This window comes from Amphiprion ocellaris, chromosome 5, assembly GCF_022539595.1.
Source record: "Amphiprion ocellaris isolate individual 3 ecotype Okinawa chromosome 5, ASM2253959v1, whole genome shotgun sequence".
Classification (NCBI taxonomy): domain Eukaryota; kingdom Metazoa; phylum Chordata; class Actinopteri; family Pomacentridae; genus Amphiprion; species Amphiprion ocellaris.
In genome coordinates this window covers 35019842-35047580 of record NC_072770.1, presented here as the reverse complement: position 1 = coordinate 35047580, position 27739 = coordinate 35019842, and the positions used below count along the sequence as shown (strand labels likewise).

The 27739-nt window shown below is 38.3% G+C and overlaps 3 protein-coding genes across 3 annotated transcripts; 1 reads left to right on the top strand and 2 right to left on the bottom strand.

The window, feature by feature from the left end:
* Window positions 1-1074: 1074 nt before the first annotated feature.
* Window positions 1075-8864, bottom strand: fam83e (family with sequence similarity 83 member E). Its single transcript, XM_023298134.3, has 9 exons — window positions 8506-8864; window positions 7735-8409; window positions 7151-7297; window positions 4457-4581; window positions 3940-4374; window positions 3650-3709; window positions 3178-3409; window positions 2888-3088; window positions 1075-1689 (listed from the first exon to the last, which is right to left on the bottom strand). Exons 2-9 carry the CDS (start codon window positions 8191-8193, stop codon window positions 1507-1509), a joined length of 1842 nt encoding a protein of 613 aa, XP_023153902.2. The 5' UTR covers window positions 8194-8409; window positions 8506-8864; the 3' UTR covers window positions 1075-1506.
* Window positions 8865-9392: 528 nt separating this feature from the next.
* emp3a (epithelial membrane protein 3a) lies at window positions 9393-13571 on the bottom strand. Its single transcript, XM_023298133.3, has 5 exons — window positions 13413-13571; window positions 11895-12035; window positions 11574-11676; window positions 11321-11461; window positions 9393-9914 (listed from the first exon to the last, which is right to left on the bottom strand). Exons 2-5 carry the CDS (start codon window positions 11970-11972, stop codon window positions 9739-9741), a joined length of 498 nt encoding a protein of 165 aa, XP_023153901.1. The 5' UTR covers window positions 11973-12035; window positions 13413-13571; the 3' UTR covers window positions 9393-9738.
* A 1529-nt stretch (window positions 13572-15100) lies between these two features.
* si:dkey-264d12.5 (coiled-coil domain-containing protein 30) lies at window positions 15101-27735 on the top strand. The gene is made up of 18 exons (XM_055010445.1): window positions 15101-15384; window positions 17464-17637; window positions 17729-17849; window positions 18490-18701; window positions 19508-19603; window positions 19959-20124; window positions 20428-20499; window positions 21135-21250; window positions 22816-22926; window positions 23104-23202; window positions 23338-23408; window positions 23530-23656; window positions 24144-24256; window positions 24462-24603; window positions 24863-24999; window positions 25139-25256; window positions 27294-27355; window positions 27438-27735. Exons 1-18 carry the CDS (start codon window positions 15367-15369, stop codon window positions 27649-27651), a joined length of 2169 nt encoding a protein of 722 aa, XP_054866420.1. The 5' UTR covers window positions 15101-15366; the 3' UTR covers window positions 27652-27735.
* Window positions 27736-27739: the final 4 nt, after the last annotated feature.

Here is a 27739-nt window from a genome sequence, read left to right as displayed (position 1 = left end):
AATATTTACAAGAACTTTCTTGCCAAATTAATTTACTAAATCAGAACCATACTTACAATTATATTTCAGTCTTAGATTAGCTTACTTATTTTCAGTGTTTCATGGTACCTAAATCTTTCTTTTTTTCCTTTTATGTACTACATTTAAGGTCATGTTCTGTAATTTTGTTGTCTGAGAAATATCTGGAAAGAATTAATAAAACGTCTAATCTTTTTATCCCTAGCAATCATTTAATTCTCTACTCTTTTCTAATTTTGATTCTGTCAGCCTTAAATTGATATTAATGAACACATACAATTTAGATTTTTTTTAATTTTTCATATTTTTTTTAGATTAAAGTTAGTCAGTAGCTATTTTCTTTTGGGGTTTTATTTTCTTTTTTGAAATTGATTTTAGAACATTCCAAGAAATTTCTCCACTTTCCCAGGAATATGTGGCAGCTATGATGTGTTTCTGTGCACTTTTCTTGGCGCTAAAATTGCTGGATTTTGGTTGATTTTTTTTGTGAATGTTCTTAAGAAACATTTTTAACATTTCTTTTTTCCACCAAAACTGTTCAAAGATTTCCCAGAAATGTTGAAAATGTGGACATCAGAAGTTTCACTGTGAAAATATTTTTTTCCCACATTTTCAAACTTTAAAACAGGTCAATTTTGACCCACAGGATGATACGAGAGTTAAAGGCTGTAATTCTAAAACATTTTGTTATTTCCAGAAAAAAAATCACAACAAAATCCCAGCTGTCACTTTCTACACTGAACTTTTTACATCCTATGAGCACAAATTTCAAATGTCCCTCACAAACCTTTTGTCATATATCATTTTTAAGATGTTCCATATAAAGTCGCATTAGGTCATAAGAAAGGAGAGGATGCAGGGACCACATAGATCTGCACATTCTAGAGAAAGGAATGGTATCAAGTTACAGCTAATAAACTTCAAGGCAGGAAGAGATTGTTTTCACAGGAAAAACTTCTAAATATGTAACTTTGATAGTCAGAGATGAGTTTTGTGGGGTTAAATTAGTCCTGACTTATTGATCACTTTTTTCAAATTTACCAGAAACTCTCCACAGACTTGCGAAAGGTTTAGTAAAATAAGCACTGTTACTGCTACAAATCTCAAGCAAACTGTCTGTCAACAATCTCTTTTTCTGAATTTGTAATTACTTGGCTTCGTATTTTGCAGCAGCAGTCCAGCAAATAAAACAATTTTCATTATTGACGGTGAGCAGCATTAACAGAAGTACTTCATTTGTGTAAAACATACTGTACATGTGGAACGTTTAATCTTAATCAGATTTAGTGAGGCGGCAAATCAACAGATTAAATTTATATATAATCTGCATAGTAACAGTAGCTTTATTTGAACATTCGCTGTCTGTTTTTGGCTTATAGCTTAGGTAGTTAACACTGCAGATATCCAAAGTATCCGCTGCTTGCAGCTGCCTTTCTTCAGTGACACAAGATCACGACATATTGTTCATGTATTTTCCTTCATCGCTCCTCATTCCTGCTCTCCCTCTTTCTTTGCCAGTGGCTTCCTCCAGTCCATGTGGAGAGTATAACTGGTGCTGCGAGGCCTCTCTCTGGGCAGGAAGGACTTTGGAGTTCTGTACAATGTAGATTTTAGTTCATCGTTCCTCTTCCTCATCAGGGCTAAAGCAGGTGTCATGTAATCCGGTTCATACTGGCAAAGAAAAAAGAGATAATTTAATTTAAATGTATGGAATACTGCACAATTTTGAGGTAACCACATCTGATTTGAGCAACAAATAACATATTTTCACAAATGAGTGAAATATTAATCAATGCTGGGAGGTCACAAGGTGATTAAAGGGATAAAACTGATGAAATGTTTCACATTTTTTAACTTTCCTTTGTAATACTGGACATTTTTGCTTTCCCCGGCTTGTAAAATGTCTTGTCTTTCTGACAAAGAACAATTTATGGTTTAGTTGAGCTGCTCATAAGTCACAATAGGATCACGACTCTCAAGTGGACACGGTTTATAGAAAGGGTCACAAGCGAAAAAGACACTGAGATCTGAGATGAAAATAACATTTTATCTTATTTTATTTTATTTTATTGACGTGTTCTATTGTTGCTTTCTTTTAATTTGCTTTTATTCTAATTTTACTGTTTGATTTTAACTGGAAAGCACTTTGGTCACTTTGAGTATTGTAAAGTGCTCTATAAATAAGTTTTGATTGATTGATTGATTGATTGATTGATTGATTGATTGATTGATTGATTGATTGATTGATTGATTGATTGATTGATTGATTGATGAAAGTAATGCTTTTGGTATGTACGTTTGAGTTTTCTGCTAGTATTCCGACACCTCCCCTCATCATAATTTTTAAAATAAAGCTTTAAAGGATAAAGGATGATTTAATCAAAATGAGGAAAACATTTTTTTCATTTTTTCCTTCATATTATCTCCTAGCAGCAGATGGTTTCATTGTTACTTAACCAAATTTTGAGAATTCTACATCTTTGTGAAAACCAGCTGCTCTGATTTTTTTTGCTTTCGAGAAAACACAGCTGATCATTTTTGTGCTCAGACTTAGTTATGCATGGACTTCACTAAAAGAGTTTCTACAAACAAAATAGCGCAAACTGTTTGTTTTGTGGAGTATTTCAGGAAATGGGGGACATTTTTTTTCTCCAAACAGACATTACTTTTGTCCCTGCTGTGTTTTAGGAAGAGGCAGAGGTGAATAGCTCAAAATTGAACAAATGAAATCCACACTGTCTTCATACAAGTAGACAGACATTAATACTAATCAATTCATTTGTAAGAAGATTAAGATCTACGTATGTTTGTAAGATGTGTGGTCCTTCAAGCTTACATGCAGAGAAACACATCAAATCTACACACTTACACTGGCCTTAAACCTCGGCACTGGGACTCCTCTCTTGTCTTCATTTTGGTCCATGTCGTGAATGCTCAGATCCATCATGGACTGGGTTCGCTCAGACAAAGTAGAATTTGATCCTCCTGAAGTTTCCTGTTTAATCCTCTTCATGATGTCACTTAGAGAGCTGAAGCTTTCAGACTGTGGCATCCTCAAGATTATAGGTTTCTAAAGGGACAGAAATGCATTTCAACATCTCCAGAAGCTTCATATTGAGGTCAGATCAAGTGTTTTGACACCAAAGGGCAGTTACTTACTCTAGAAGATGGTTTGTTCTCCATTTTGGAAACAACTTCCTCTGTTATGCTCTCCTCTTCCAAAATAGACTCCCTCCTCCTCCTCCAGCGCTCTCCTTTCTTAGCAGGTGGAAGTACATGTGTTGGTTCTTTTGCTTCATTGTCGAGTCTCGTTGCATTTCTGTCGTGTAAATTAGTTTTCTTCTCCATGGAGAGTTGCCTGGAAATAGCTTTCTCCATTTTATGCTCCATCCTGTGGGAGAATTTTTATTATTGTTATATTGAATGTGACATTTTAGACCTAATTTATTCTGTTTGCTTCTTTTATTGTTTTCATGTTCCCTCCTCATTCATTCTGTAGCTGCTTGGTCTGTTGATAGAGGCTCTTTGTTGCTATGAAAATAATCAAAATCCCAATCAAGGATTTTCATTAAAAAAAAAGCTAACAGTTATGAGTCAATATTGTGTTTTTATTGGTTGTAACAAGACTCACTTGAAAACTGCTGAATCATCTGGAGGTCTGGCTGTCACTGGAGAGGTGTTTTCACAAAACCTGCTCAAAAACAAAAAGACATCAGGAAAGATTCTGTTTCAAATACTCAAAGAATGTAAAAGAAGCTGAAAATATGTTTCAAGATTTTGGTATTAGTGTCAGTATAGAGTAAATTAAAGCTAAAAGTAATAAAATCAACAAAAACTTTGCGTAAAGCATATAGATACAAGCACACAAATGCATGGTTTATATTCATCTTCAAAACTCCCTAATGATGTGATGAGTGGTACCTTCTCTTATCCACAAATTGGTTCACATTGTTAGCGAGTCTGTCCGCATTAGGTGTGCTTTTATCAAATAGCATGTTGTTCTTTCGTGGCATTTCCTTGTCCACAGTTTCCTCATGCTGGCCAAGAGAATTGCCCAGAAGGCTGCCGTCTCTCTGAACAACACCCATCGCTTCCCAGTCCATGAGGAAATCAGCAGGAGGGGATGGAGGGCTGAAAATGTCGGGCTCCAGAGAGACCTGCTTTTGGAACCGAAGAGGTGGGAAGTCTTTAAGCTGGTGATTCACATGTGCATTGGTGCCCGTGACCCTCCATGTGTTGGGGACCGGGAGCGAAGCAGCAAAAAGGATCCTGAACTCCCTGTCAAAGGCGTCAACAACTGGTCCACTCAGAACAGTGATGAGCTGCCGGTGCAGGTGGGCGTCCGTCCACGTGAGGCTGCAGAGAACAACAGCAGCTTGTTAAGGTCCCTGTCAGGCGTGTGGACTGTAAATGAAGGAAGAGAGGCATGTGTGTTTACCTGTAGCTGCCATGAATCACGGTCTCTAAATCCACCAGAAGGAACTTGTTTTTCATTTCCCCAAACACCATCCTTCCTGTTCTCGAACAAAAGCTTGTCCCTCCAAGAACTCGGACCCGCATGTTCTGTCAGATCACAAGCTCAAGTTGAAACTCAAGAATGTATCATAATTTAAAAGTTCATACAGGATGGACTGTGAGTGGTCCACTGGCAAATCATAGACAAAGATTTGTAAACAAGACCAAGACCCTGTGAGGCAGCACTTTGGTAAAGTGATGCTTTAGCCTGTAAAAGTTCTATCTGTTGTTAACCCTCCCGTTGTCTTCATTTACGGGCACCAAAAAACATTGTTTCCTTGTCTGAAAAAAGTCCAAAAAAAATCAGCAAAAAAATCCGAAAAATTTCTGACAATTTGCAAAACCTTCAGGAAGAAAATTCCAATAATTCCTTAAAATGAATAAAAATCTTCCAAAAAAATCCTACAAATTCCTAAAGGGATTCTATATATATCAGTAAAACTTCTATTATTTTCTTTGAGAACATTCACAAAAAAAATCAACCAAAATCCTGTGAAATTTGCTGGGTTTTGGTTGATTTTTTTTGTGAATGTTCTTAAGAAACATTTTTAACATTTCTTTTATCCTGCCAAAAAATGTTCAAAGATTTCCCAAAAATGTTGAAAATATGGACATCAGAAGTTTCACTGTGAAAATATATATTTTCCCCGACATTTTCAAACTTTAAACTGGGTCAATTTTGACCCGCAGGACAACATGAGGGTTAAAACATTTAAGAGGCCGCCTAGTAATACTATGTTTATAATGGGTGTAGCATTGCTGTGCGTCATGCTCTTGCATCAGCTATGTTGCAGATGAGAATTTTTAGAACAGGTTCAGTAGCGTTGCTGCCTCTAGCTCTTTTTGCGGTAGCTTTTCAAATGTCACCCTGGCCTGGTGATTCACTGAAGAGAATTATTTCACATTTAAATTTTACAGTGTCATTAACCCTCCTGTTGTCCTCATTTACAGACACCAAAAAATATTGTTTCCTTGTCTGAAAAAAATCCAAAAATTCAGAAAAAAAATCCCCAAATTTCTGAAAATTTGCAAAACCTTCAGGAAGAAAATTCCAATAATTACTAAAAGTTTACCTTAAAAGTTTTCCAGAAAAAAAAATCCCCCAAATTTGGCAAGAAAATTCTAGTAACTATTTTCAAAAAATGAGTAAAAATCTTCCAAAAAAATCCTAAAAATATCTAAAGTGATTACATATATATCAGTAAAACTTCTAATATTCTCTTAAGAATATTCACATAAAAATCAGAAGGCAAGACGACACAAGGGTTAATCCATAGTGAGCAGATTGCTCATTGTGGCATTACATCTGTGGAACTGTTACTGAATAAATTTGGGGTTGGTTTATTTGACTCATGGTTTATTTAGCGCTAATTAGCACTAAACTCAATATTCAACTGAGGCTCATGGGAATCTCATTACACTGTTTACTGCATAAATTTGAAGTAAACAGTGTAATTCTATTCCAGTATATATACTTCTGAGGAGCCCTAAAATGTGTTATGGGTTCCATTTTCCTTCCCTCCCAATGTTGCCTATGAGTAGCAGTATTTTCCTCTCAAACATCACCATCCACACTTCACCATATAGCCGAACACGACAAATCCTCCACTATGAGCTTATAGATCTAGAATTAGGTCCAGTAACTCTTAGTTGTTGTTGTTTTGGTGCATTTAAAGTTAACATCGACACAGAACCCGTTGGACTCTATCAGAAAGCCTGAAAGAGCCGGTTATGGAGTTGTACTGTTGGATTCGCACCAATTTGTACCAGAATTATTATTTTTTACAGATATTCAGTCATAGAACAAATAGAATTTTTGACCTATTGATAGTGCAAGATGAAAGGTCTGGGGAACAATCAAGACACTGGAATACATCATCTGGGAACCATGGAAGTCCAAGTACAGATCTCTGCAGAACATGACTATGCCATCCTCAATGAAAATGGCCATTTCAGAACCATTAGAGACAGGACTGACGGATATGGAGCATCCACTCGTGTTCTGCTGAAACTCCTTACTCTGGATGTGTGGACCAAATTTTGCACCAATCTATGCAAAAGTATGCAGCCTTCTTTCTCTTCGCACCATGAATGCATGTACATGATTACATGGAAGTACATAACTGTGATATTTGAGTCTGGACCCCAGAGTTAAACTAGCCATCCCTAAAGCCACATTGCGAGAAGGTTCAAAATCTGTGCAACACATTGTTGTAGCCACTGCAAACCAGATCTTCCCACCGACTCCGAATTTGAACTCAGTGTTCATCTGCTTTATAAACAACAGCACCAGGCATGCTTTCCATTACTTTAAGAAAACAGAGACAACACTAAAAGCCGTGCGACCAGTTCAGCTATGTGTGGTGAAATCGGCATGTTACATTCCTATCATAAGCAGGCCAAAGTAAAAGACATACTTCCAGTTTATGAGATACCTCCCTCCAGCATATATGCAGTGTGTCAAGTTTTACATGACTTGCTTTCACCACATTTGAAAGAACCCTGTTGCATAATGTGCTGATCTGTCAAACTAAAATCTTCGGTTTATTCATCGCCATGTCAAACATAAACGGGAGGACGGCTGCTGGGTGTATGTGATGTGTAGGTGTTGACTCACCGGATGCCTAAGCCTGTTGAGTGTGAAATTCTCCTGAATGGACCTTTGGTTCAGGATGATGTAGACAGGGACACCTCGGGAGGCTACATTATATAAATCCCCAATTATTGCACCGTCTGTCAATCTGTCTGTCACAATGGCAATTACCTGCACAGCATGGGAAATGTCACTTTAACTGGGAGAATTACTCAGAAAGAGACTTTTACTGACTAAAATCTCTAAAGCTCACAATCAGATAAAACACAAAACATACCTAAACATGTGCTAAATAAATTCGATTGAAGAAGAAACCATAAAATCGTAATGTTATATTCTGGTAATAATGTATTCATTCAGCATTTTAGATGGTGTAGATGGTGTAGGCTGCCGCATGTCTGACTATACTTCAAACTGTGAGGGAGTTTAAACTGAAATCTTTAGAGTTTGTTCATAAAAGTAAAGTAACTAACTACGACTAAACTAATGATGCAAAAACAAAAGTACGCTTCCTTCTGACATGTAAAAGTAAAAAGCCTCAGTTTTGTATTTCATCTCGACTCATAAAAAGATGTGTTTATCCATAAAAACTGAATCCACTTGCGTACTTGGCTGGCCTTTTGTAAGTGCCGTCTGATGACCTCTCGGACCGGAGGTTGTCCTTCAGCAGGAGGACTGGTGTGGACCGTAACGCTTCCTTGTGGCACCCAGTTGTTCTTCTCAGGCCAGCCCAGCTCCAGGTTTGGTGTCGGCATGTCTGAGTGGCAAGGGAAGTAGGTGGAACTGAAGTCTTCCACGTCTGTGCTGCTTTCCACTGCATTTTCCTGTTGTAGGTGGTTGAAATCATAGTTCTGAGCCCAGCTGGTTATCTGGCTGACCTCTTCAGAAGATAGGAAGCAGCCGGAGCACTCAGTACCGATGGAGCTGTAGAAGGCCTCCGGTCCTGCACTCAGGAGTCTCTCCACGGCTTCACGCTCCCTCTCACAGTGAAGGAACTCTGGGGAGGACTCATCTACTGGCAGGAAAACTGCATTTTCATCCAGACTCTGTTCCTGAGAGTCTGACATGACCACAGCGTTGTTTGTCTCTGGGACTGAGAATTACTTTTCAAAGTTCAGTAGACCATCCTTGGCCAACTCAAGGGATAGTTTCATTCATCCTTCAGGCAAAAAGTCGCTACATTTCCATGCCGAGAAGAGCTGCCAGGAATAAACTGGTTATCTTGATGTTGCTGTCAGTCTTGACAGTTCCACGTCACTCCGTTTTCACATTGTACTTCAGCTCTATCCCCCAAAACATAAAGAAAAAGGAGTTGAGTTGATCAGTTTATCTGTCAGATTCAAGAAAAGACACAAAGATCAAGACATTGTGACACTCACCTGCTGGCCAGTTTGTCTCTCAGTATCACTAGTGAGCTCTCAGCTGCTGTGATTGTTCACGTGTCTCCTCCCCTTCAAGTCCTGTCACTCCTCAATACACTTCCACTCCCTAATTCTGACATTGTTCTTAGATTCCAGACATTCTGTGCAGCGAACCAATCTGCCACCCATTTGTGACTCTGCTTTATCTCCCCTGGCTTTCACTGTAGTATTTAAATTAAACCACAAAACTCTTGCATTCAGGTTTCAGTTCCTAAACCGCCTCAGTGTGTTGCTGAATATTGTTCCCATGTACTCTGTATCTAAGAGGCTGACACTTACCTCACTTGTTTCCTTTTCTGGACTGGTCCAGCCTGACAGGTCGGTTTATGAGCAGCATGTAAGACTGTATCTGACTTCACCACAGCTTCCTCAGGATTTCTTTGGAAATACTTTAAGAATCAGTTTGGTTTTATGAAGCCTCACATTGTAGAAATGCCACCGGTCAGATTGCAGCCAGTAAATTTGATATTATGCTCCACCTTTATTCTTCAGTAAACCGCATGAACGTACTTTAGCAAAGAAAACAATGGATGCCACAAATTGAAGAGTGATTAAATGACAAAGAAGCTGCCCGCTTTCACAATCGCAGTGTTATGTCAGAGGATTGTATTCACTCTATGTTGCACATAAAGCGCTTAATTGGAAACAAAACAGGGTTTACATTGATTTTACTGTTTAAACACTGGAACGCTTTTTTCGTAAAGCTGACGTGTTTCCCCATTTGGAGAAAACAGATCATCATAATGTATACAAAGGGACAACGAGTTAATTTTTTTTTTCATGACGTAAAAACATATATACTGCATACAAAATACAAAAACAAGTAATTTAAGCTCCACTTAGTATTCAGTAAACACAACAAGATATGCATTTATTACCTGATTTCTCTGAGACAGAATCCTTTAACAAAGACATTATTATGAGCTTTGCATCTCACAACATGACTATTTGTTTCATAACTTTTAGCTACATTGATCTATTCTTGTATGACACATCTGTGTGTTTCTCATACCTTGGTGACTGAATGTCTCACATACAGTGAAACTGGGTTGGGCAAGTATGGAAAGAAAATAGAATAGTTTCAATTAAACTGACATTACATTCATCCTGTTTCCTCACGTGTGTTTATTGTTAAGTGGCTGAAGAGAGTGTCACACTCTCAATAGGAGGTCTTTATTTCCGTCTCTCGGCTCACTGCTTCTTGCGCAGGTGGACATATAGGAATCCACTGACGAGCAGCAGAGGGACACACAGCCACGCCAGGATGAAGCAGTAACCAAAGCGCCCTTTGCTCAGATCCCTGGTGTCACTTAAGATCTCCTTTCTGTGGAAGGTGAAGATGAGGCAGGCGGCGAAGTCTGTGAAACCTGCAAAAGTCCCAAATAGAGAAGATTCACGCTTGATATATACTAACTTGACAATATTCAACAGTATTTAGGTGTTGCAACAAATTCACTGAAAAGACAAAAAGTGTTTCTCTTAATACTTTCCAACTTCCCGAAGCTGTGTGGCACAAAAATCTTTTAAAACGGGAAGCATTTTGAACGGCTAAAGGCACAATTTCTCTAACAGTTGGACACTGTAGTTAAAAATAAACATTGCTGAAACAAATGTTAATGCTGCAATAGTTGATGGCTGTTTTCCGATGTGGTTTCATACACATTTGGCATTTTCTTCTGAGTATTTACAGGAGCAGGACAGAAGTGAACTGGCATGCTTTTATTATAGTAGTTTATGGCAAAAAAAAAAAGATGTCTATGGCACAAAAGAATAAGCTATAACAGGTAGTGCCAATAGGGGCAAAGCTTGTTCGACGAGCCAATTCACTGCTAGTCCCAATGTACACTATATTGCCAAAAGTATTCACTCACCTGCCTTGACTCGCATATGAACGTAAGTGACATCCCATTCCTAATCCATAGGGTATGACATCAGTCCACCCTTTGCAGCTAAAACAGCTTCAACTCTTCTGGGAAGGCTGTCCACAAGGTTTAGGAGTGTGTTTATTCCATGAAGCTCTCTGCTGAAGCACTGTTCTTGAGCTAATCTGAAGGCCACATGAAGTTTGAAGGTCTGTAGTGATTGACTCTGCAGGAAGTTGGCCACCTCTTGGCACTATGTGCCTCAGCATCCGCTGACCCCGCTCTGTCAGTTTACGTGTCCTACTACTTGGTGGCTGAGTTGCTGTCGTTCCCACACACTTCCACTTTCTTATAATACAGCTGACAGTTGACTGTGGAATATTTAGGAGCCAGGAAATGTCACGACTGGATTTGTTGCACAGGTGGCATCCTATCACAGTTCCACGCTGGAATTCACTGAGCTCCTGAGAGCGAGCCATTCTTTCACAAATGTTTGTAAAAGCAGTCTGCATGCCTAGGTGCTTGATTTTATACACCTGTGGCCATGGAAGTGATTGGAACACCTGATTCTGATTATTTGGATGGGTGAGCCAATACTTTTGGCAATATAGTGTATTTAACTGAAATTTGTTGATTTGTTTGTGCAAAATAACACCCCAAACCTTAATGTATATAGGAGGAAATGAGCATGATACATAAAAATAGAAAATAGTTGAAAGCAAGCTGTTTAAGTTGCTCAAATTGTATATCTTTATGTGTCCATATTTCTGGAAAGCCAATGTAAGTGTAAATTGAATTGCAAAAAAAGCAAAAGAGCTCCAGTAGTCTTCATCAGAATGACAGCAATAAAAATATTGTCGAGTTGTCCTTTACACTGTTTAATTTGATAAGGGAATAAGCTTTAAACAAACCTGCAAAAGCCTGACAGAGGCCTGTGAAGTAGAAGAGGCCTCCTCTGGACATGGTGAACAGCTGACCCAGAAAAACCAGGAAGGAGATGGAGGAGAAGACCACAGAGAGGACCATGAGGGCCTGGACAGACTGCAGCCAGTCTGGGAGAACAGGTTAGAGAATAAACGTTAGACGCGTAATATCTAATGCTGTAGAAATCCAGAACATGAGCCAATCAACGTGTATCCATGAAAACATCTTTTGACAACCTACCGCTTTCAGTAGTAGCAGCACACAGCCAGGTTTTTGTGGCGTTATCATGGAAGCAGTTATACCAGAGATCAGTAATTTCTGAATCTGCCCAGATCCACCAAGACTACAGGAAGAAAGAAGAAGAGTTAACAGACAAGAAAGTTAACAGATACAATCCAAAAAAATGTCTGCACTGTAGTGATGACCCTGAAGACAGTTAGTATGTTGATGTGCAGCATTTCTATGTCTGGTTTTCTTTATATACAACACACAATAACAGTGACATCTACTGTAAGAAGCCGGGAAGTTAACCCAGCAGTTTACAGACATACAGTCTCTCACCTTCTCCAGTGTGGCGATGAGCAGCATGGCCAATGTGACCAAATGCAGCACAGTCAGAGATACGAGCAGAAAGACCATGACTGCTTTGTGAAGAGAGGAAGACCCTGCAGTGTCCTGAGTACAAACAACCCTGCAGTGATTCTGAGAATGATAAAAAATGAAAAATGCATTTTTAATGAATGAAAGGTTTTATTAAAGAATCAAACAACAAATGCTGCCAAAGCCAGAGGAAGATTATTTACAACTGTTAAACACTTTCCCTTCATTTTCTGTGATTTAAAATGGCCTGCAGACTTCAGTGGCCTGAAACAGTGGAGCGTCTGTCTGCCTCTCCAGGAAACTAGCAGCACTTTCATCATGCATCTCTGCATCTGTACTGACAATCTCTGGCCATTTATCAGGCCTCAAGCATGTAGGACAAAAAGGAGGAGGAGGGGTTGTCAATGTATCCTCTGAGTCTGTACAGTCTCTGAAGGAAACATCAGAACATCAGCACCCTGTAACCTCTGTAAACAAACATGGAGCCTGAAACTAACGATCCAACATACTGCTGTGGTCTTTTGTTGTGAATCTGGGTATAACCTTTCTTTTAAAACCTACACAAGGTGGCAATTTGTCATTCAAAAACATTCAGGATGTATGAAAAACTACAAATGTGTTGCCTTTTCATATCGTTTTCAACACATTCACTAATCATTAACAGCAAAAAGTTAATATAAAAGGCAAAATCTCTGAATTCTGAGTGACTCAGATATATAACGACAGCAACAGTTACTACAGCAACAAAAGATGTCAGGATGATCACAGATGTTGTAATCCTATTATATTTGAAGAACTTTATCCAAAGAGAGAGTCATATTAAGTACGACTCTTTAGTTTCACTTCCCTCAGATACAGCTGCCAGAAATGACTAAACACTGACTTTTGCTTACAGTGCAAATTATTTGAGGAATTCTCCTAAATTATGTTCAGTTGAGGTTTTTTTTCAATTGTTTTTGATGGCTGAATTACAAAACTTGTGAACAAATTAAATGTGGTTCACTTTTTGATGCAACAGTTGAGTTACTGAACAAAACTGTTCGAACTTTCATCTTTTGTGCATTGCATGTCTTTTACTATGCAATTAGACTCGCAGGAGTTTGTGTTGTAAACCTTGTACATATTTGTATTTGCCTCCCAGCTCTGGGAAAATTACTGTTGCTATTATACTATTCAAAGAGGCATGTGTTGAATTACATACATCTGGTTTATGTAACACTTTAAGGTACCTGGCACAGACAGAACTACAGTAATGACTGCAGTAAATGTAAGTATATCACGATGGACAAACAGAAAAACATTGTCATAAAGTAGAAAAAATACCATAAAAGAGTATTTTGCCAGCATTTGATCACATCTGGGTGTGACCTCCATCTCTTCAGGCCTTAGTTCATCATACTAAAACTGCACGTGTCAGGAAAACCAGCCAGATCATTTCTGTGTAAACATAACCAAGACTTTTTTGGATGAAATTCTTACCCGTTAGATTGAAGGCCTCGGAGTCTAAACCCTTCAGTGATCCTCTTATTTTTTTCCTTCTCTGTTGCTGCTCTCCTCCTTCTCTGCTCTTTCTTCCCCTTTAGACACTTTAGTTCACCAACTTGGAGAGAAGGGCACCGAGGAGGAATGTGGAGTTAGATATAGGAGGAGTTCTCAACACCCATTTCCTCCAAACTTGCCCTGCCCTCCCCCTCAAATCTGTGGTCTGGACCAACTCAGTACCGAAAAAGAAAAACATTCCTCCGGACCTGCATAAACACAGAATCTGTTCTCAAAAGCTGCACTGCAGACGTCCAATCTGTACAGGCACAACATACAATAAGACTCTGCGTGTCCATTAGAGGCAGGAACAAAAAGAATCAAACGTATTCAACATAACAGTCCCCGATGTGTGGGCTGCCAGAGGTTGCATTTTGTATCATTAAAACCACATTTTTATTTTTATGTGCCCAACGTGTGCTCATGCTGTTATTGCAGCTGTGCAGCTTGGCATGAAAACCACCAACCAAGTTCCCATGTGAGGTGATTGAATGGCAGGAAATCTGGGCTGATTGCTGCCCACTTTTGATTGTAAATGTGCAGGAAATCTCAGACCACCCAAGACACAACATGGAGTGTTTAATCCTTAATTCAGTCTCCAGGGGCAACTTCTGCTTCATGAAATGATGCTGTGTTAAAAAGTGAGACTTGTTCTATTACCAGAGGAGGATTTTTTTCTCTCACTAACAAATCAATTCCATACAATAAAAAATACAAATAAATACACAATATGCATCACAAATCATGACCAGTGATGTTTTTACGTGCAAAAATTGTTGTCACCTGATGCAAATGAATAAAAAAAATCAGCTAAATAAAGTCTAGTGCTGTTAATTCCTTGTATTGATTGTTCCTAACAGATATGTGTATGTTTGCAACTCTTAAATTGTGAAGCATGCTTTATATATTACTTCTTTATATATTATTAGCAGCTGCAGCAACAGTGAATGCTTATACAAACAACAAGTAATATTTCATTAATTAACCAACAATCAATGGTTGAGGAAGTATTCATGTCGTTAAAGAAAAGTAACAATATTCAACCTGGATGAGCGTGTCATCAATAAATATTTTCTATGTTCTGTACAGTTATATTTGGCAACCAAAAGACAGTTAAGGTAATTGTTGGAATATTTTTTAAAATATAGTGTGCAAAAATGTCTTGAAAATCAAAAATCTCAACAAAATCCCTTGAATTATACAACAGTTTCCTCTACATGGAGTACAGCAGCATTAGCTTTTATTTCTGCCCATTAAACAGAACAATCTTTCAAAAAAAAAACTCAACGTGTCAAATAAGGTTTAGATTTAGATTCAAATCTTAGGTTTGTCCTTGTAAGAATAATATTCCACCCCAGCGACATCCCATCATTTCGTTCTGTAAGAGTTACAGCTTTACCGAGAAGTCTAACTGTAATTAGTAGTTACTGATGTTTAGCGGTGAACCTAAACTATTCACGCTGTTAAATGACCCTTGTGACGCCTTCAGGAACTCACGGACAACTCAGAACTACAGTGCGCAGTGACTTTTTACAACAAGAAACGCGTTCTTAGACAGTCATATTGTACTGTACATCCCTCCAGGGTCAACTCAGGTTATGTTTTTATCTCTGTGGCTGGTCTGGAGTGTAATTTTGAGCGTATTTTAATTAAATCTCATTGTTTGTCTGGAGTACAGTGAATGCCCTCCTCTCCGTTACAACCGTTGAACAACGGGGAGGAAACAACAGCAGACTGGTGTGTTTACGGTGTTTTGGAGCCCGAGGCTTCGTCCGGGCTCGGTGTTGGTTTATTTTCGTGTCGGTCTGAGTTGGACATTTAACGGAAATTAAAAAAAAAAGAAAGCTAAAATGTGAGCATAAGTCAGGACTGAAGGCTGTTTGTCGCCGGAGGAATGATGGATCCAGCAGAGGTACCGAAACATCTGCTAACTTTTCTCTAAGGCAGCTACAAGGCTAACGAGCTAAAACCTCAACTTTAGCTAAAAAAAAAAAAAAAACTCCACACATCAGTTGAACTAGCTCTGTGTGTTGTTGGTCTGTGTATTTACCATCTAATGGAAATGTTGTGCATCATTTAATACACGTTTTCCCACTAAAATCCACCCAGTGGGAGCTTTATAGTAAAGTTCAGTGGGTTTCAGTCAGAGTGTTTAGGCATAAAGTCACATATTTCTCAGATTGCTTTTAAATAAGGCTGTAAGATGATGTCCTCAAACGTCTTGTTTTGTCCACAACATAAATATATTTGATTTTATATCACAGAGAAGTAAATAAAAAATAAAATATTGAAATTAAGAAGCTGCAATCAGAGGATTTGGACTTTTTTGTCCTTAAAAAAATGCTTCAATTGATTAATCAGTTGTTGAAATAGCCGAGAATGGACTCAGTGGTTGATAACTGATCAGTAAATGGTTGCAGTTCTAGTTTTTGGCCACCAGATACAAAAGGAAGAAGCAGCTCAGCAGAAACATCTTGACAATGTCAGCTGTCTCCACAGACAAACAGCTGCTCCTCCAAAAAATGTGCAAACAATCTCAGCCACAGACAAGAGAGGCGTCTGCTAAGTTTGGTGTTAGGAGGCGATTCCATGGGGGGACATTATTATTATATATTATTATGGAACGTAGAATTACAGTCACTCTCTAAAACTGAGCTTCAGAACTGTATTCATGTGCAGCAGTGTTGTCATTCTGCAGCCTGAATCATCTGTCAGACGTAAGGTTGCAGAATAGTCCCACTTGGGCTGAATTGTATACATAAAAACATCATAATGCATTTATCTAGACATATATCGTGGTATGAGTAATGCTTTTGATAAAACTAGTTTGATAAAACTGTTTTCCTGCTACCTGTCAAGTCACCTTAAATCACTCAAATTCACTTTAACCCTTGTGTCGTCCTGCAGGTCAAAATTGACCCGTTTTAAAGTTTGAAGATGTGGGGGAAAAAAATTTCACAGTGAAACTTCTGATGTCCACATTTTCAACATTTTTGGAAAATCTTTGAACATTTTTTAGTGGAAAAAAAATGTTAAAAATGTTTCTTAAGAACATTCACAATAAAATCAACCAAAATCCAGCGAATTTCACTGGATTTTGGTTGATTTTTATGTGAATGTTCTTAAAGAAAATATTAGAAGTTTTATTGATATACATGTAATCACTTTAGGTATTTTTAGGATTTTGTTTTGGAAGATTGTTATTCATTTTTTAAAAAAATATTTACAAGATTTTTCTTGCCAAATTTGGGAGATTTTTTAAAAAATAAAACTTTTAAGGAATTATTGGAATTTTCTTCCTGAAAGTTTTGCAAATTTTCAGAAATTTGGGGAATTTTTTTGCAGAATTTTTGGATTTTTTTCAGACAAGGAAACAATATCTTTTGGTGCCCGTAAATGAAGGCAGCAGGAGGGTTAAATCACCGGGCCTTGAAATGTGTAAATATTGTATATTGAATTTTAATTACATTTAGTATTCTGTAGATTTTAAAATTAGAAGCGTTTTTTTATAGTATAGTATTGTACAGCAAGATTTTTCAGAGTATATACTAACCTTTAATGTTACTAACCTGCCTTTTTTGTTATTTTATGTTGTTGTATGTAAGCTGCTGAACACTTGAATTTCCCTCGGGATTAATAAAGTGTCTGTCTGTCTGTCTGTCTGTCTGTCTGTCTGTCATTGAGGGAGTCAGTGACTGAAAAGTTCACCTCCATAACTCCCGTCACATAACTTAATTAAAAAGACTGAAATGTAATTCTATGTGTAGTGAAAAGTCTATCTTAATATACACGCCCTGACATCTTTGATGGCTCTCAGGTTTCATTCAAAGATCCTTTTATACAAATAATTCCACTTTACAAACCTGGAATCTGTGTGGAACCTTCAGATCCTGTGCTAATGAAGTTACAGCTGCTGTATATGCAATGCAGGCAGCATGAAATAAGATGGTAGTCAGCAACCACATGTCACCTCAACTGCTGTCCCAAACAGGAGCTGAAGCAGATCGCCACATGGTTCAGTGAGGAGGGTCTTTCTCCTGATGCCCCCAAAGAGGCTCAGCTGTGTTTGCTATGGCGTTCCCTCCAGTACACAAGAAGCCTCCTGAGCAATGTGACAAAGGAGCTGGAAACCCACCGCTCGCAGCACCTAGCAGAAATGGCAGAGGTAAGTTATCACTGCTGTCAAGACGAGCAAGAATAAGACGAGATCTCTCTCTGTTAACAACCAAGACATTTGCTGTCCGTCTGTCGGTAAGGTTCGCAAGTCGCTGGAGCAGATCCGAATCTTTACGGAGCACAAAGACGTTTTGGCTCAGGAGATACAAGACGAGAACGATCGGCTCAAGGAGCAGCTGCGGCGCCTGATATCACTTCAAGGTTAGTAGTTCTTACCTACACAACACCCACAGATCGGAATAATCCAAGGCAAAAAAACTTCTCTATTGCAGACTGCAAACATGGATGGATGGATGGATGGATGGATGGATGGATGAATAGATGGATAGACTATAGATAGATAGATAGATAGATAGATAGATAGATTCTTTCTTTCTTTCACAGTCAACAACCCACATTTAACACTGCAGGAGTATTCACAGAAGTACTAAAACGTACTGAAGACTTAGAGCAAAGTAGTGAAAATATTTTTACATTTGAAAAACTGTAATAGAAAAAAATGGATTCAAGATCCAAGAGCACAACAGTTAAAAATATAGTCAAAAAAAACTTATTTATTGCAGATTTCCAACATTCTTGTATAGCATCTCGCTATAAATTTGTATAATTTACGTAGATTTTGCAAAAATAAAGGCTCTTATATAATCCTAAAAACAGTTTACCTCACTCACAAATTTGAACTTTATTAGAAAATAATCTGAGTTGTTCTGTCCAACTGGTCAGTTTTCTGAGACACGTGAATCAAAATACTTGAACCGACTGCCTTCTTCGGACAAGATCACCAAATCAGTATTTATAATTACAGATTCTTTCCCTTCCTCTCCCTTCTTTGTTGTGACAGATGCCCAGATAAGCGAGGTGGCTAAAATGCTGTACCAGCAGGGTCTGACAGAGTTAATTCACAGCAGCCCCAGTGAGCAGGTGGCCTACCTATTAGTGGAGAGGGCTTCCCTTCTGGAGACCAGCGAGGGTCCTGAGAAGCTGCCGGGTGACGGAAACACAACCAGCCAGCTGGGAACAGAAGCACAAATGCTGAACACCAGCGTACGCCAGGTCAGACGAACACCCCTGTATTAGTCCTTACTTTTTTTTGATGATTAACAGAATGCGCAATAGCAAGAGACATGTTTCAGACTTTTCCTTACACTTTTAGCTTCTTGAGGAATAAATAAAAGCATTAAATTTCCAATATATGAAAAAATAAAGCCACTACTGCCCCTTTTCCCTCGTTATTTATTTGTTTTAAATGTGATTTTTTTTTTTTCCCTGTGAAACGTTTTTTATAACCACACCATAACTCGTTTAACCCTCATGTCGTCCTGCGGGTCAAAATGACCTGTTTTAAAGTTTGAAAATGTGGGAAAAAATATATTTTCACAGTGAAACTCCTGATATCAACATTTTTTGTTGGACAAAAAGAAATGTTGAAAATGTTTCTTAAGAACATTCACGTAAAAATCAACCAAAATCCAGCGAATTTCGTTGGATTTTGGTTGATTTTTTTGTGAATGTTCTTAAAGAAAATATTACAAATTTTACTGATAAATATGTAATCACTTTAGATATTTTTAGGATTTTTTTTTGGATTTTTACTCTTTTTTTTTTTTTTTATAAACTCATTTTCTTGCCAAATTTGGGGGATTATTTAAAATAAAACTTTTAAGGGAAACTTTTAAGGAATTATTGGAATTTTCTTCGTGAAGGTTTTTTTCAAATTTTCAGAAATTAGTTTTTTTTTTTTTTTTTTTGCTGAATTTTTGGATTTTTTTCAGACAAGGAAACAATATTTTTTGGTGCCCATAAATGAAGACAACAGGAGGGTTAAATGCCTCTGTTTCTGTCATGTTGTTATTCCACAGTCTACCCACAAGGGGGCGCCACGACACGGGCAGAGCGCATGGAAGAGACTCTTAGGGCTCCACAAGGCTTCACAATGCAAACACTCGTTCATTCCTGTACGTATATAATGTCAGTACATCCTGCAAAACTCTAACAAACACTAAAACTGCACTCACAACTGACGACTTTAGTTTGTGTATCATAGCTCTTCTTGTTCGGCTGCAACCGCATTAACTGCATCTTCTTTTTTTGCTCCAGTGTTATTAAGCTCTTTTGCCAGCACAAGCTAGAGAACTTTGCATGGCAGAAGAGATTCCAGCTACAACACCACTTAATGCATCTTGATCCAGAGCACTTCTCAAGGTGTCCTGTCTGGTTCTGCGTATATTCCTGAACATTCTCACTCGCATTCCTGCTCCTTCACATCTGTGTTGGCCCTTTGTGAAGTTTTTGTGCGTTGTGTGTGTGCAGGCTGAGGCCAGGCATTTGGCTGGCCAGGCAGGCAGTTTGGAGAGGCAGTGTTCCCGTCTGGAGAGGGACCTGGAGGAGGGCTCCCGCCGGCTGGCCATGGCCCACAACGAGATCCGGCGCTTGACTGATGAGCTGGAGTCTGCTCATTTGACCCAAAGAACGTACGGTGAGAGATATTCATCAGCTACTAATTAGGACACTGTCATTCCAAAAGTGATTTCTCACGGTGATACACATGAACAACTATCCCTCAACCAGTCAGCCACAGCTGCCGGAAAAGAAAACACCTCAGACTTCCAGCACAGTCCTTAATAAATAATGTATCTTACTGATGTTCTGAAGTTATTTTTCCATCATACAACACCCAGACAGCCTCTGAACTAAACCTGAATTTTTGCTCCTCTAATAAGAAGAAACCATGGAAGTGAAGCATTGGAACTGCAGTTATTCTAGCATGTGTGTTTTTCAGAGCCTGAGCTGGAGTCGGCACAGCAGGAGGTGGAGCAGCTCAGAAAAGAAGTAGAAAAACTGAAGAAATATGGTGAGAAATGATTTTTGCATTCAGCTGTATTCTGTGAGCTGAATTGCCCAAAGTCAGTGGATGTGTATGGAGTGTAAAAGGAGATGTGTTTCAGTCTCCGCATAGCTCAGATCCATTTTTTCGTATACATGCTTCATTATATACACTGCCCGGCCAAAAAAAAAAAGTCACACACTCTAATGTTTTGTTGGACCATCTTTAGCGTTAAGAACGGCACTGATTCGCTGTGGCGTCGTTTCGATAAGCTTCTGCAGTGTCACAGCATTTATTTCTGTCCAGAGATGCATTAATTTTTCACCAAGATCTTAATTGGATGATGGGAGAGTCAGACTGCTGCTCAAAGTCTTCTCCAGAACATCCCAAAGACTGTCAGTGGGGCTGAGGTCTGGACTCTGTGGAGGACAATCCATCTCATGCTCCCTGATCCACTCATTCTCAATGTGACCCCATGACATCTCTTATTTTCCAGTGCGACCAAAAACCGTGAGCCCATCTTTCAAATCAAATAAAAAAGAACCTTCAAAGTGTTAAAATCCATCACTGACTCACTGAAAAGAATGCACAATGGAAGTGAAATCCTTCAACATGTGTTATTTATAACCTGATGAGTACATGGTCTGACTTTATCTCAAAAGAAATGGTGGAACTGAGAAAAGCCAAAGAGCTGAATGATCGTCTGGACCTTGAGATCAGGGCCTTGAGGAACAGAGTACGCTCCCTGGATGCTGAGAAAAGCTCCCTGCAGCAGACGGTAAGATACATGCAGGAGGACGGTGATTTACCAGCATATGATCCTCACAGAACCCGAACATGAAAGCACTGTACTGAGGCATATCAAGGACTTCAATAACAGAATAAGCCTACATTTATACTCCTCATACTTCAGTCTAATTGTTGCTTTCAGTTTCGTAAAGACTTGCACCTTTTGTCCTGGATGTTTGCAAGAATAATCAAGCTTACTGGCTGCAGCAGCTGAGACTTTACAGCATTTATTTGGAGTCTAAATGCACAGTGTAGACATGATCAGCAACAACTGCACCAACCAACTCACACTGCTGTTAACCACACAGCTTCCCTGTTCACTCCACCGGTACAATGTACAAATGACAGCGCTGTGCCTAGAATAGCTAACCGCGGTGTGATGACGTAGTGTGAGAAAGAAATGTTTGAAATGTGGATTTTAAGTGTTGACTACAGTCTGACACTCGGTTGTATTTTTGGTTTTAGGTGTGTTTTTAAAAACTCATCTCGCTGTATCAAAGTTGCATATTTAGAAGTTTGTTTTCCCACTAAATTACCCTTCCCTGCATTAAAGTTACTTAAAAGTAACTCAGCACTGTTGCTTCCTTCAGAATGTGCAGCTCTATGAAGCCCGGCCTCGCTCTCCGCCCAAACCCTCCCAACTCGTGGCACCTCAAGCACACCAGCTCACCTACAACTCTGTTTAAACCCTATTAAAATAGTCTACACTACACAGTAGCATGTTGTAATATTAGAGTAATTCAGCCCAGCATGTTTAAACGGGAAACCCTTTCTAGAGAAGAAGAATGATACAGAAACCCTTCAAGCTGATTGGTTACTCAGGTTTGTTACGTATGAAATCCTGGGAGTCTGAGTCTGTGTTTTTAGACTGTTATTGGTACACTGCAGTTTCCCAGTGGAAATACTCAGACATGGCATTTTATTTTACTCCTGATGTGTCTTCTAGGACATAAAAATCTTCTTATGGACATGACAAGGTAGAAAAAGTCACGAGAGGCAGCTTTTAAATGTTTTTCTAAAGTGATGAATTAGAAAATATTTGACAAAATTGAAAGGATTTGTATTGAGTTGCAGTTGTTAAGTACCAACCAAAATCTTGGTTGATTTTTTTTGTGAATGTTCTTAAGACACATATTTAACATTTCTTTTTTTCCACTAAAAAATGTTCAATGATTTCCCAAAAATCTTGAAAATGTGGACATCAGAATTTTCACTGTGAAAATATATATTTTTTTCCACATTTTCAAACTTTAAAATGGGTCAATTGTGACCCGCAGGATGACATGAGAGTTAAATAATTTTTCAAGTAAAAATGAGCAAATATCACAGATTTCAGCCTCTGGAATGTGAAGACTTTTATACAAATAGGTTATAAAAGTCTTCACATTCCCATCTGTTCATTCTATAAGGGAAATAACACAACACTGTACCCTACACATAACACTACTGCAGTGTGTACATTTAAATTTGTTCTCGTGCACCGCCAACTTTCATAACTGACTGTGCCAACACATACATTTGCTAACTACTTTGATCTGCGTACTGTTGTCTCAGGTTGAATCTCTGCAGGAGGAGGTGAAGCGGCTGGGGTCGGCCCTGCAGGAGAAGCAGCAGCAGCTCATCACTGTGCAGGTTGAGGCGGACCAAGCTAATGAGTTAGCTAAAGTATGTCCCACTGGACAGATTCCTGAGCATGATGCTAAAAGCTTTTATTTGTCATCAAGCCTAAACTTCCATCACCAATCAAACAATGCTGACCCAGGGTTTTAGAAAATCTTCATTTTGTGTTGTTAAGTATACCTCATGAAATGAAGCTGTGTCTGAATCTTGTCGTGTCTCCAGTCCAGGGCAGCTGAGCTGATTCAGAGCGATCACACCTGCAGAGATTTACAAAACAAACTCGGTGCTCATGTGAGATCCCTTTTGGAGAAGGAGTCAGAAGTGAGTGGATCAGTTAATTAAAAGAATACGGAGAGGTTTCCAATATTTACATTTCTCTTTTATTTTTATAGAAATGTACCGTAAAGACTTTTTTTTCTTATTACTTGATGTCAATTTGTTTTTTCCCCCCATTAGATACGTTCCCTTCGACAGCAGCTGGGCGATGCTAAAAACTGCACCGAAGAAAACAACCTCCAGGATCAAAAGTAAGACATTCGATCCTTGTACCTTCCAGCTGCATAATGCATGTGTATGCCACCTCTCAAGTTTGCAACAAGATATACCTAAAGTGAGAATTTATGGGTGTGTCCATGTCTGTGTTTGAAGGCTATTGAAGCATAAAAAGGCAGTTTCACATCCTTGTGAAAACGCTCACTGTCAGCCGCAAGACTCCTTTTCGACAGAAGATAAAGAGCTACAGACACAGCTGTGCAAAGAAGACACACTAAATAAGGTCATGTATGGACAATGGATTAAAAATGACTCTAATTTTTTACTTATTTGCCAGCAGTGAAGGGTCAACACTATTGCCATCCATGTGTTCAGTTCAAAGAAAAAAGATCTGAATGTGTCAGAACAGACAAATTAGTTTCATTTTCATTTGCAGTTTGGAAAGTTTTAGAACAACCTCAAGCTTTAGGTTAAAATGAACACTTTTGCAATGTTAGCTACATTTTAGAAGCCTGGTTGATTTTAGACAACAAAACTATTGTGTTAGTTTTTGGGAAATACCATGGTTTAGGTTAAAATATAGCCCTTTCACAACACGTTTGAATCTTCTTCTCATTTTTCTGGGTTACCAAGATTAAAAGTCCCGCCTCATTTAATACATATTTCAATATAGTTGTATAGGAACACAATTTTCAGGAAACGGGGCTGGCCAGGTAGTGAAAAAACTGTAAACACTGAAACAATACTGATGGTGTTGTTTTGGACAGTAGGAGTGTCCTGATTATGAAGATGTAATGAAGAGTCTGTTGTCCACCCAAGAGGAGTGTGAGACTCTAAAGAAGGAGATCTGTGAAACTCTGAAATGCCTCGACAAAGAACGAAGGTAAGAGGTGCATCCTTTTATCTAGTAAATATGTTATATTCAAACTACACAAACTAGAGACAGTGAAAATAAATGACATTGTCCTTTCAAGTCCATTAAAATACACCGAAGAGTATAAGGTGTAGCTTTCTTTCACCACAGTGAAACCAGCTTTTTATATCCAAGCCTGACTTTATGAGTCATTTATGTTTCCCTGTACCTACAGTAAATACCATGAAATGAAGGAAAAACATAAAGCAAAGCTGTGTCGAGCCAAGCAGAAATTTGACGATGAAACCACGTGGCGCGATGAGAAGATAAAAAGTCTGGAGAGAGAATTGTCCTTGTGTTCCCATTCAGTAACGAAGGTGAGTCTGCAGCTACTTCCGCTGTTTTCAAACTGTATCTCATCTTAATCGTGATGTTATAACATGTCACATGCATTTTATTTCTGCCAGTGTGAGGTTTACTGCTTCTTTTTTTCAAATTCAAATGTGCTGAAAGACTAAATCATCTTCACGGGAAGAAGTTCCTGCGTCACTGATTCACAGGTCATGTGTTCTAAAGACAGCGCTCAAGTGTAAAAGCAGCGATAGTCAAAAAATATTGCTGTTCTATTACTTCCAGGAGAAAGAGCTCGTCATGAGCATGACTGTTGAAAATGAGAAACTACTTTCTGAGAGGAGGAGACTTCTACAGCAGCTAAATGAGGAGGAGCACCACAAGAAGGACAGTAATCTAACAGCTTCTTTGTCCAAATGCAGGTATTGAAATGACCAAAATGCAGTATATGATGAAACATCTCCTTCACATGTTTGAAGGAAATGGCTAAAGTAGACCATAAATCTGTTCAATTAACGTGTGTTCACTGACAAAACTGAAACGTTTGCTTTGATCTCAAAGGGTGGATTTTTTAGAGATGGAAAACAAGAAACTGGAAAACAAAATATTCCACATGTCCAACCAGCTAGCTGTACTGGAACGCAGCCTGCAGAACATTCACTCGCTTCAGTTTGCTGAGGTACCAGTCACAGTCTGCTTTATCTTCGTACAAATGCTGGGATGTAGAATTACTGCTGCTTTGCTACCTTTTATCACATTTCAGTTTGGCTGTCATAAAGCTGATATAGATGCCAGCGCCTGTGAGTCCATATTGCCTTATATGCACTAGAAAATAAAATGGGATGACAAATGGAGGGTCTGCTTACCAAGTCTAAGATGGTTAACTATTAGTTGAGCAAAACATTGTATAGTGTACATTATTACCAACATATATTATACTTCATGTTGTCCTGCGGGTCAAATTGACCTGTTTCAAAGTTTGAAAATGTGGAAAAAAAAATACATTTTCACAGTGAAAACGTCCACATTTTCAACATTTTTGGGAATTTTTTGAACATTTTTTTGGTGGAAAAAATGAAATGTTAAAAAAATAGTGTTTCTTTAAGAACATTCGGAAAAAAATCAAACAAAATCCAGCGAAATTCGCTGGATTTTGGTTGATTTTTTTGTGAATGTTCGTAAAGAAAATATTAGAAATTTTACTGATATATATGTAATCACTTTAGATATTTAGATATTTTTAAGATTTTTTTTGGGAAGATTTTTATTCATTTTTTTGAAAATATTTACAATTTTTATTTTTTTAAAAATTTTTCTCGACAAATTTGGGGATTTTTTTTTCTAAATAAAATTTTTCAGGGAAACCTTTAAGGAATTTTTGGAATTTTCTGCCTGAAGATTTTGAATTTTTATAAATTTGGGGGATTTTTTTTTTTTGCTGAATTTTTGGATTTTTTTCAGACAAGGGAACAATATTTTTTTGGTGCCAATAAATGAAGACAACAGGAGGGTTAAACTCAGACACAGTGAACCACACAGTATAGTGAATCTGGACTGATTTCAGGCACAGCCATAGACTGTATAATAAAGATTAATAATCTTAGTTTTTCCCTTGTAGAATTGGGGTCTATGGAGCCAGAGCTCTTTGGAACCAGCCCCTGGCAGACTTTGCGATATTGCAAGTTTTTGATACTTAGTGACACAAAGTATGGATAATTAAAATGGTATTTGTATAAGTTTGGATTGATACCTACGGTTCAAAAGTTTGGGGTCACTCAGAAATGTCCTTACTTTTGAAAGAAAAGCAGTTTTTTATCAATGAAGATAACATTAAATGAATCAGAAATCCAGTCTAGACATTGTTAATGTGGTAAATGACTATTGTAGCTGGAAACAGCTGATTTTTAATGGAATATCTACATAGGGGTACAGAGGAACATTTCCATCAACCATCACTCCTGTGTTCTAATGCTACATTGTGTTAGCTAATGCTGTTGAAAGGCTAATTGATGATTAGAAACCCTTGTGAAATTATGTTAGTACTTGAATAAATGTGTTTTCATGGAAGACATGAAATTGTCTGAGCGACCCCAAACTTTTGAACGCTAGTGTACATCAAGTACTTTCCGAGATAATTTATTTAATATATTGCCCATCTACTCACTTTCAACACATTTTTGCTCGCATTGAAATTTGAGGCTCGTCATCGATTCAGAATCTGCAATACTGGACAAGTAGGTCAAATAATCTCCAATTACAGATGAGTTGAAATATGAAAAAAAAAAAAAAAAGGAAGCCGTCATGAAACGTCCCATCTTTGAGGACACACACAAAACAAAACAAAAAGATAACGCAGAAGCCAACTAGTGATACATTCTGAGCCACATGTCGTTGCAGTTTCACATAAATCTTTATAAATATCCGTATTTCATGCTGTACAAGTTTTGGGCAAATCAGAAATGGTCTATCAGAGATGGAATGACTCCGCTATAATTTCAAATGAAAAGATGAGGCTTTTTGTCATTGAAATGTTGGACAAAGGGATCACCTGAGGTACTATGATACAACCTTTCTGGATTGTTTCCCTTCCAAATTTAATGTTAATACAGTCAATATTTGCCTTGATGTTATATCCTGCACCACACAGTCTAATAGAAAAGGCCCAGTATATATTCTTTTAAATGATCTGACATTAATTTTTGTTTTGTTTGCTTAGGAACTAAAGAAAATATCAAATCACCTCCAGGTTTTTAAATCTCTGCCTGTGCACACTTCAAGGTAAGTCTGATCGTGCTTCAGAACTTGAATATTCGTTTGGTAAAATAAAACACCATTAAATGTCTGCAAACTGTGTCCTCAGTGCGACGCCACTGGAGCCGTCTGAAATTCAGAGCTCATTGGACAGTAGCGGTCCCACCAAGCAGACAGATGCGACTCCTTCCCCTCACTGTTGGACCTCTGGGCCTTTCCGATCAGCAGAGATGGGCTACCTGAACCTGACCTCCACACAGAGCGGCCCCGACCAGCCAGCTCCTCCAGCCGCCCTCAGCAGCTCTGAGAATACACATGCCTGAGGTTTTCAATCTGCAACCTGAATATACTGTACAGAAAATACTTTATTTCTAAGTTAAATTAATAAACAACAGAACTGAATTAAACTGG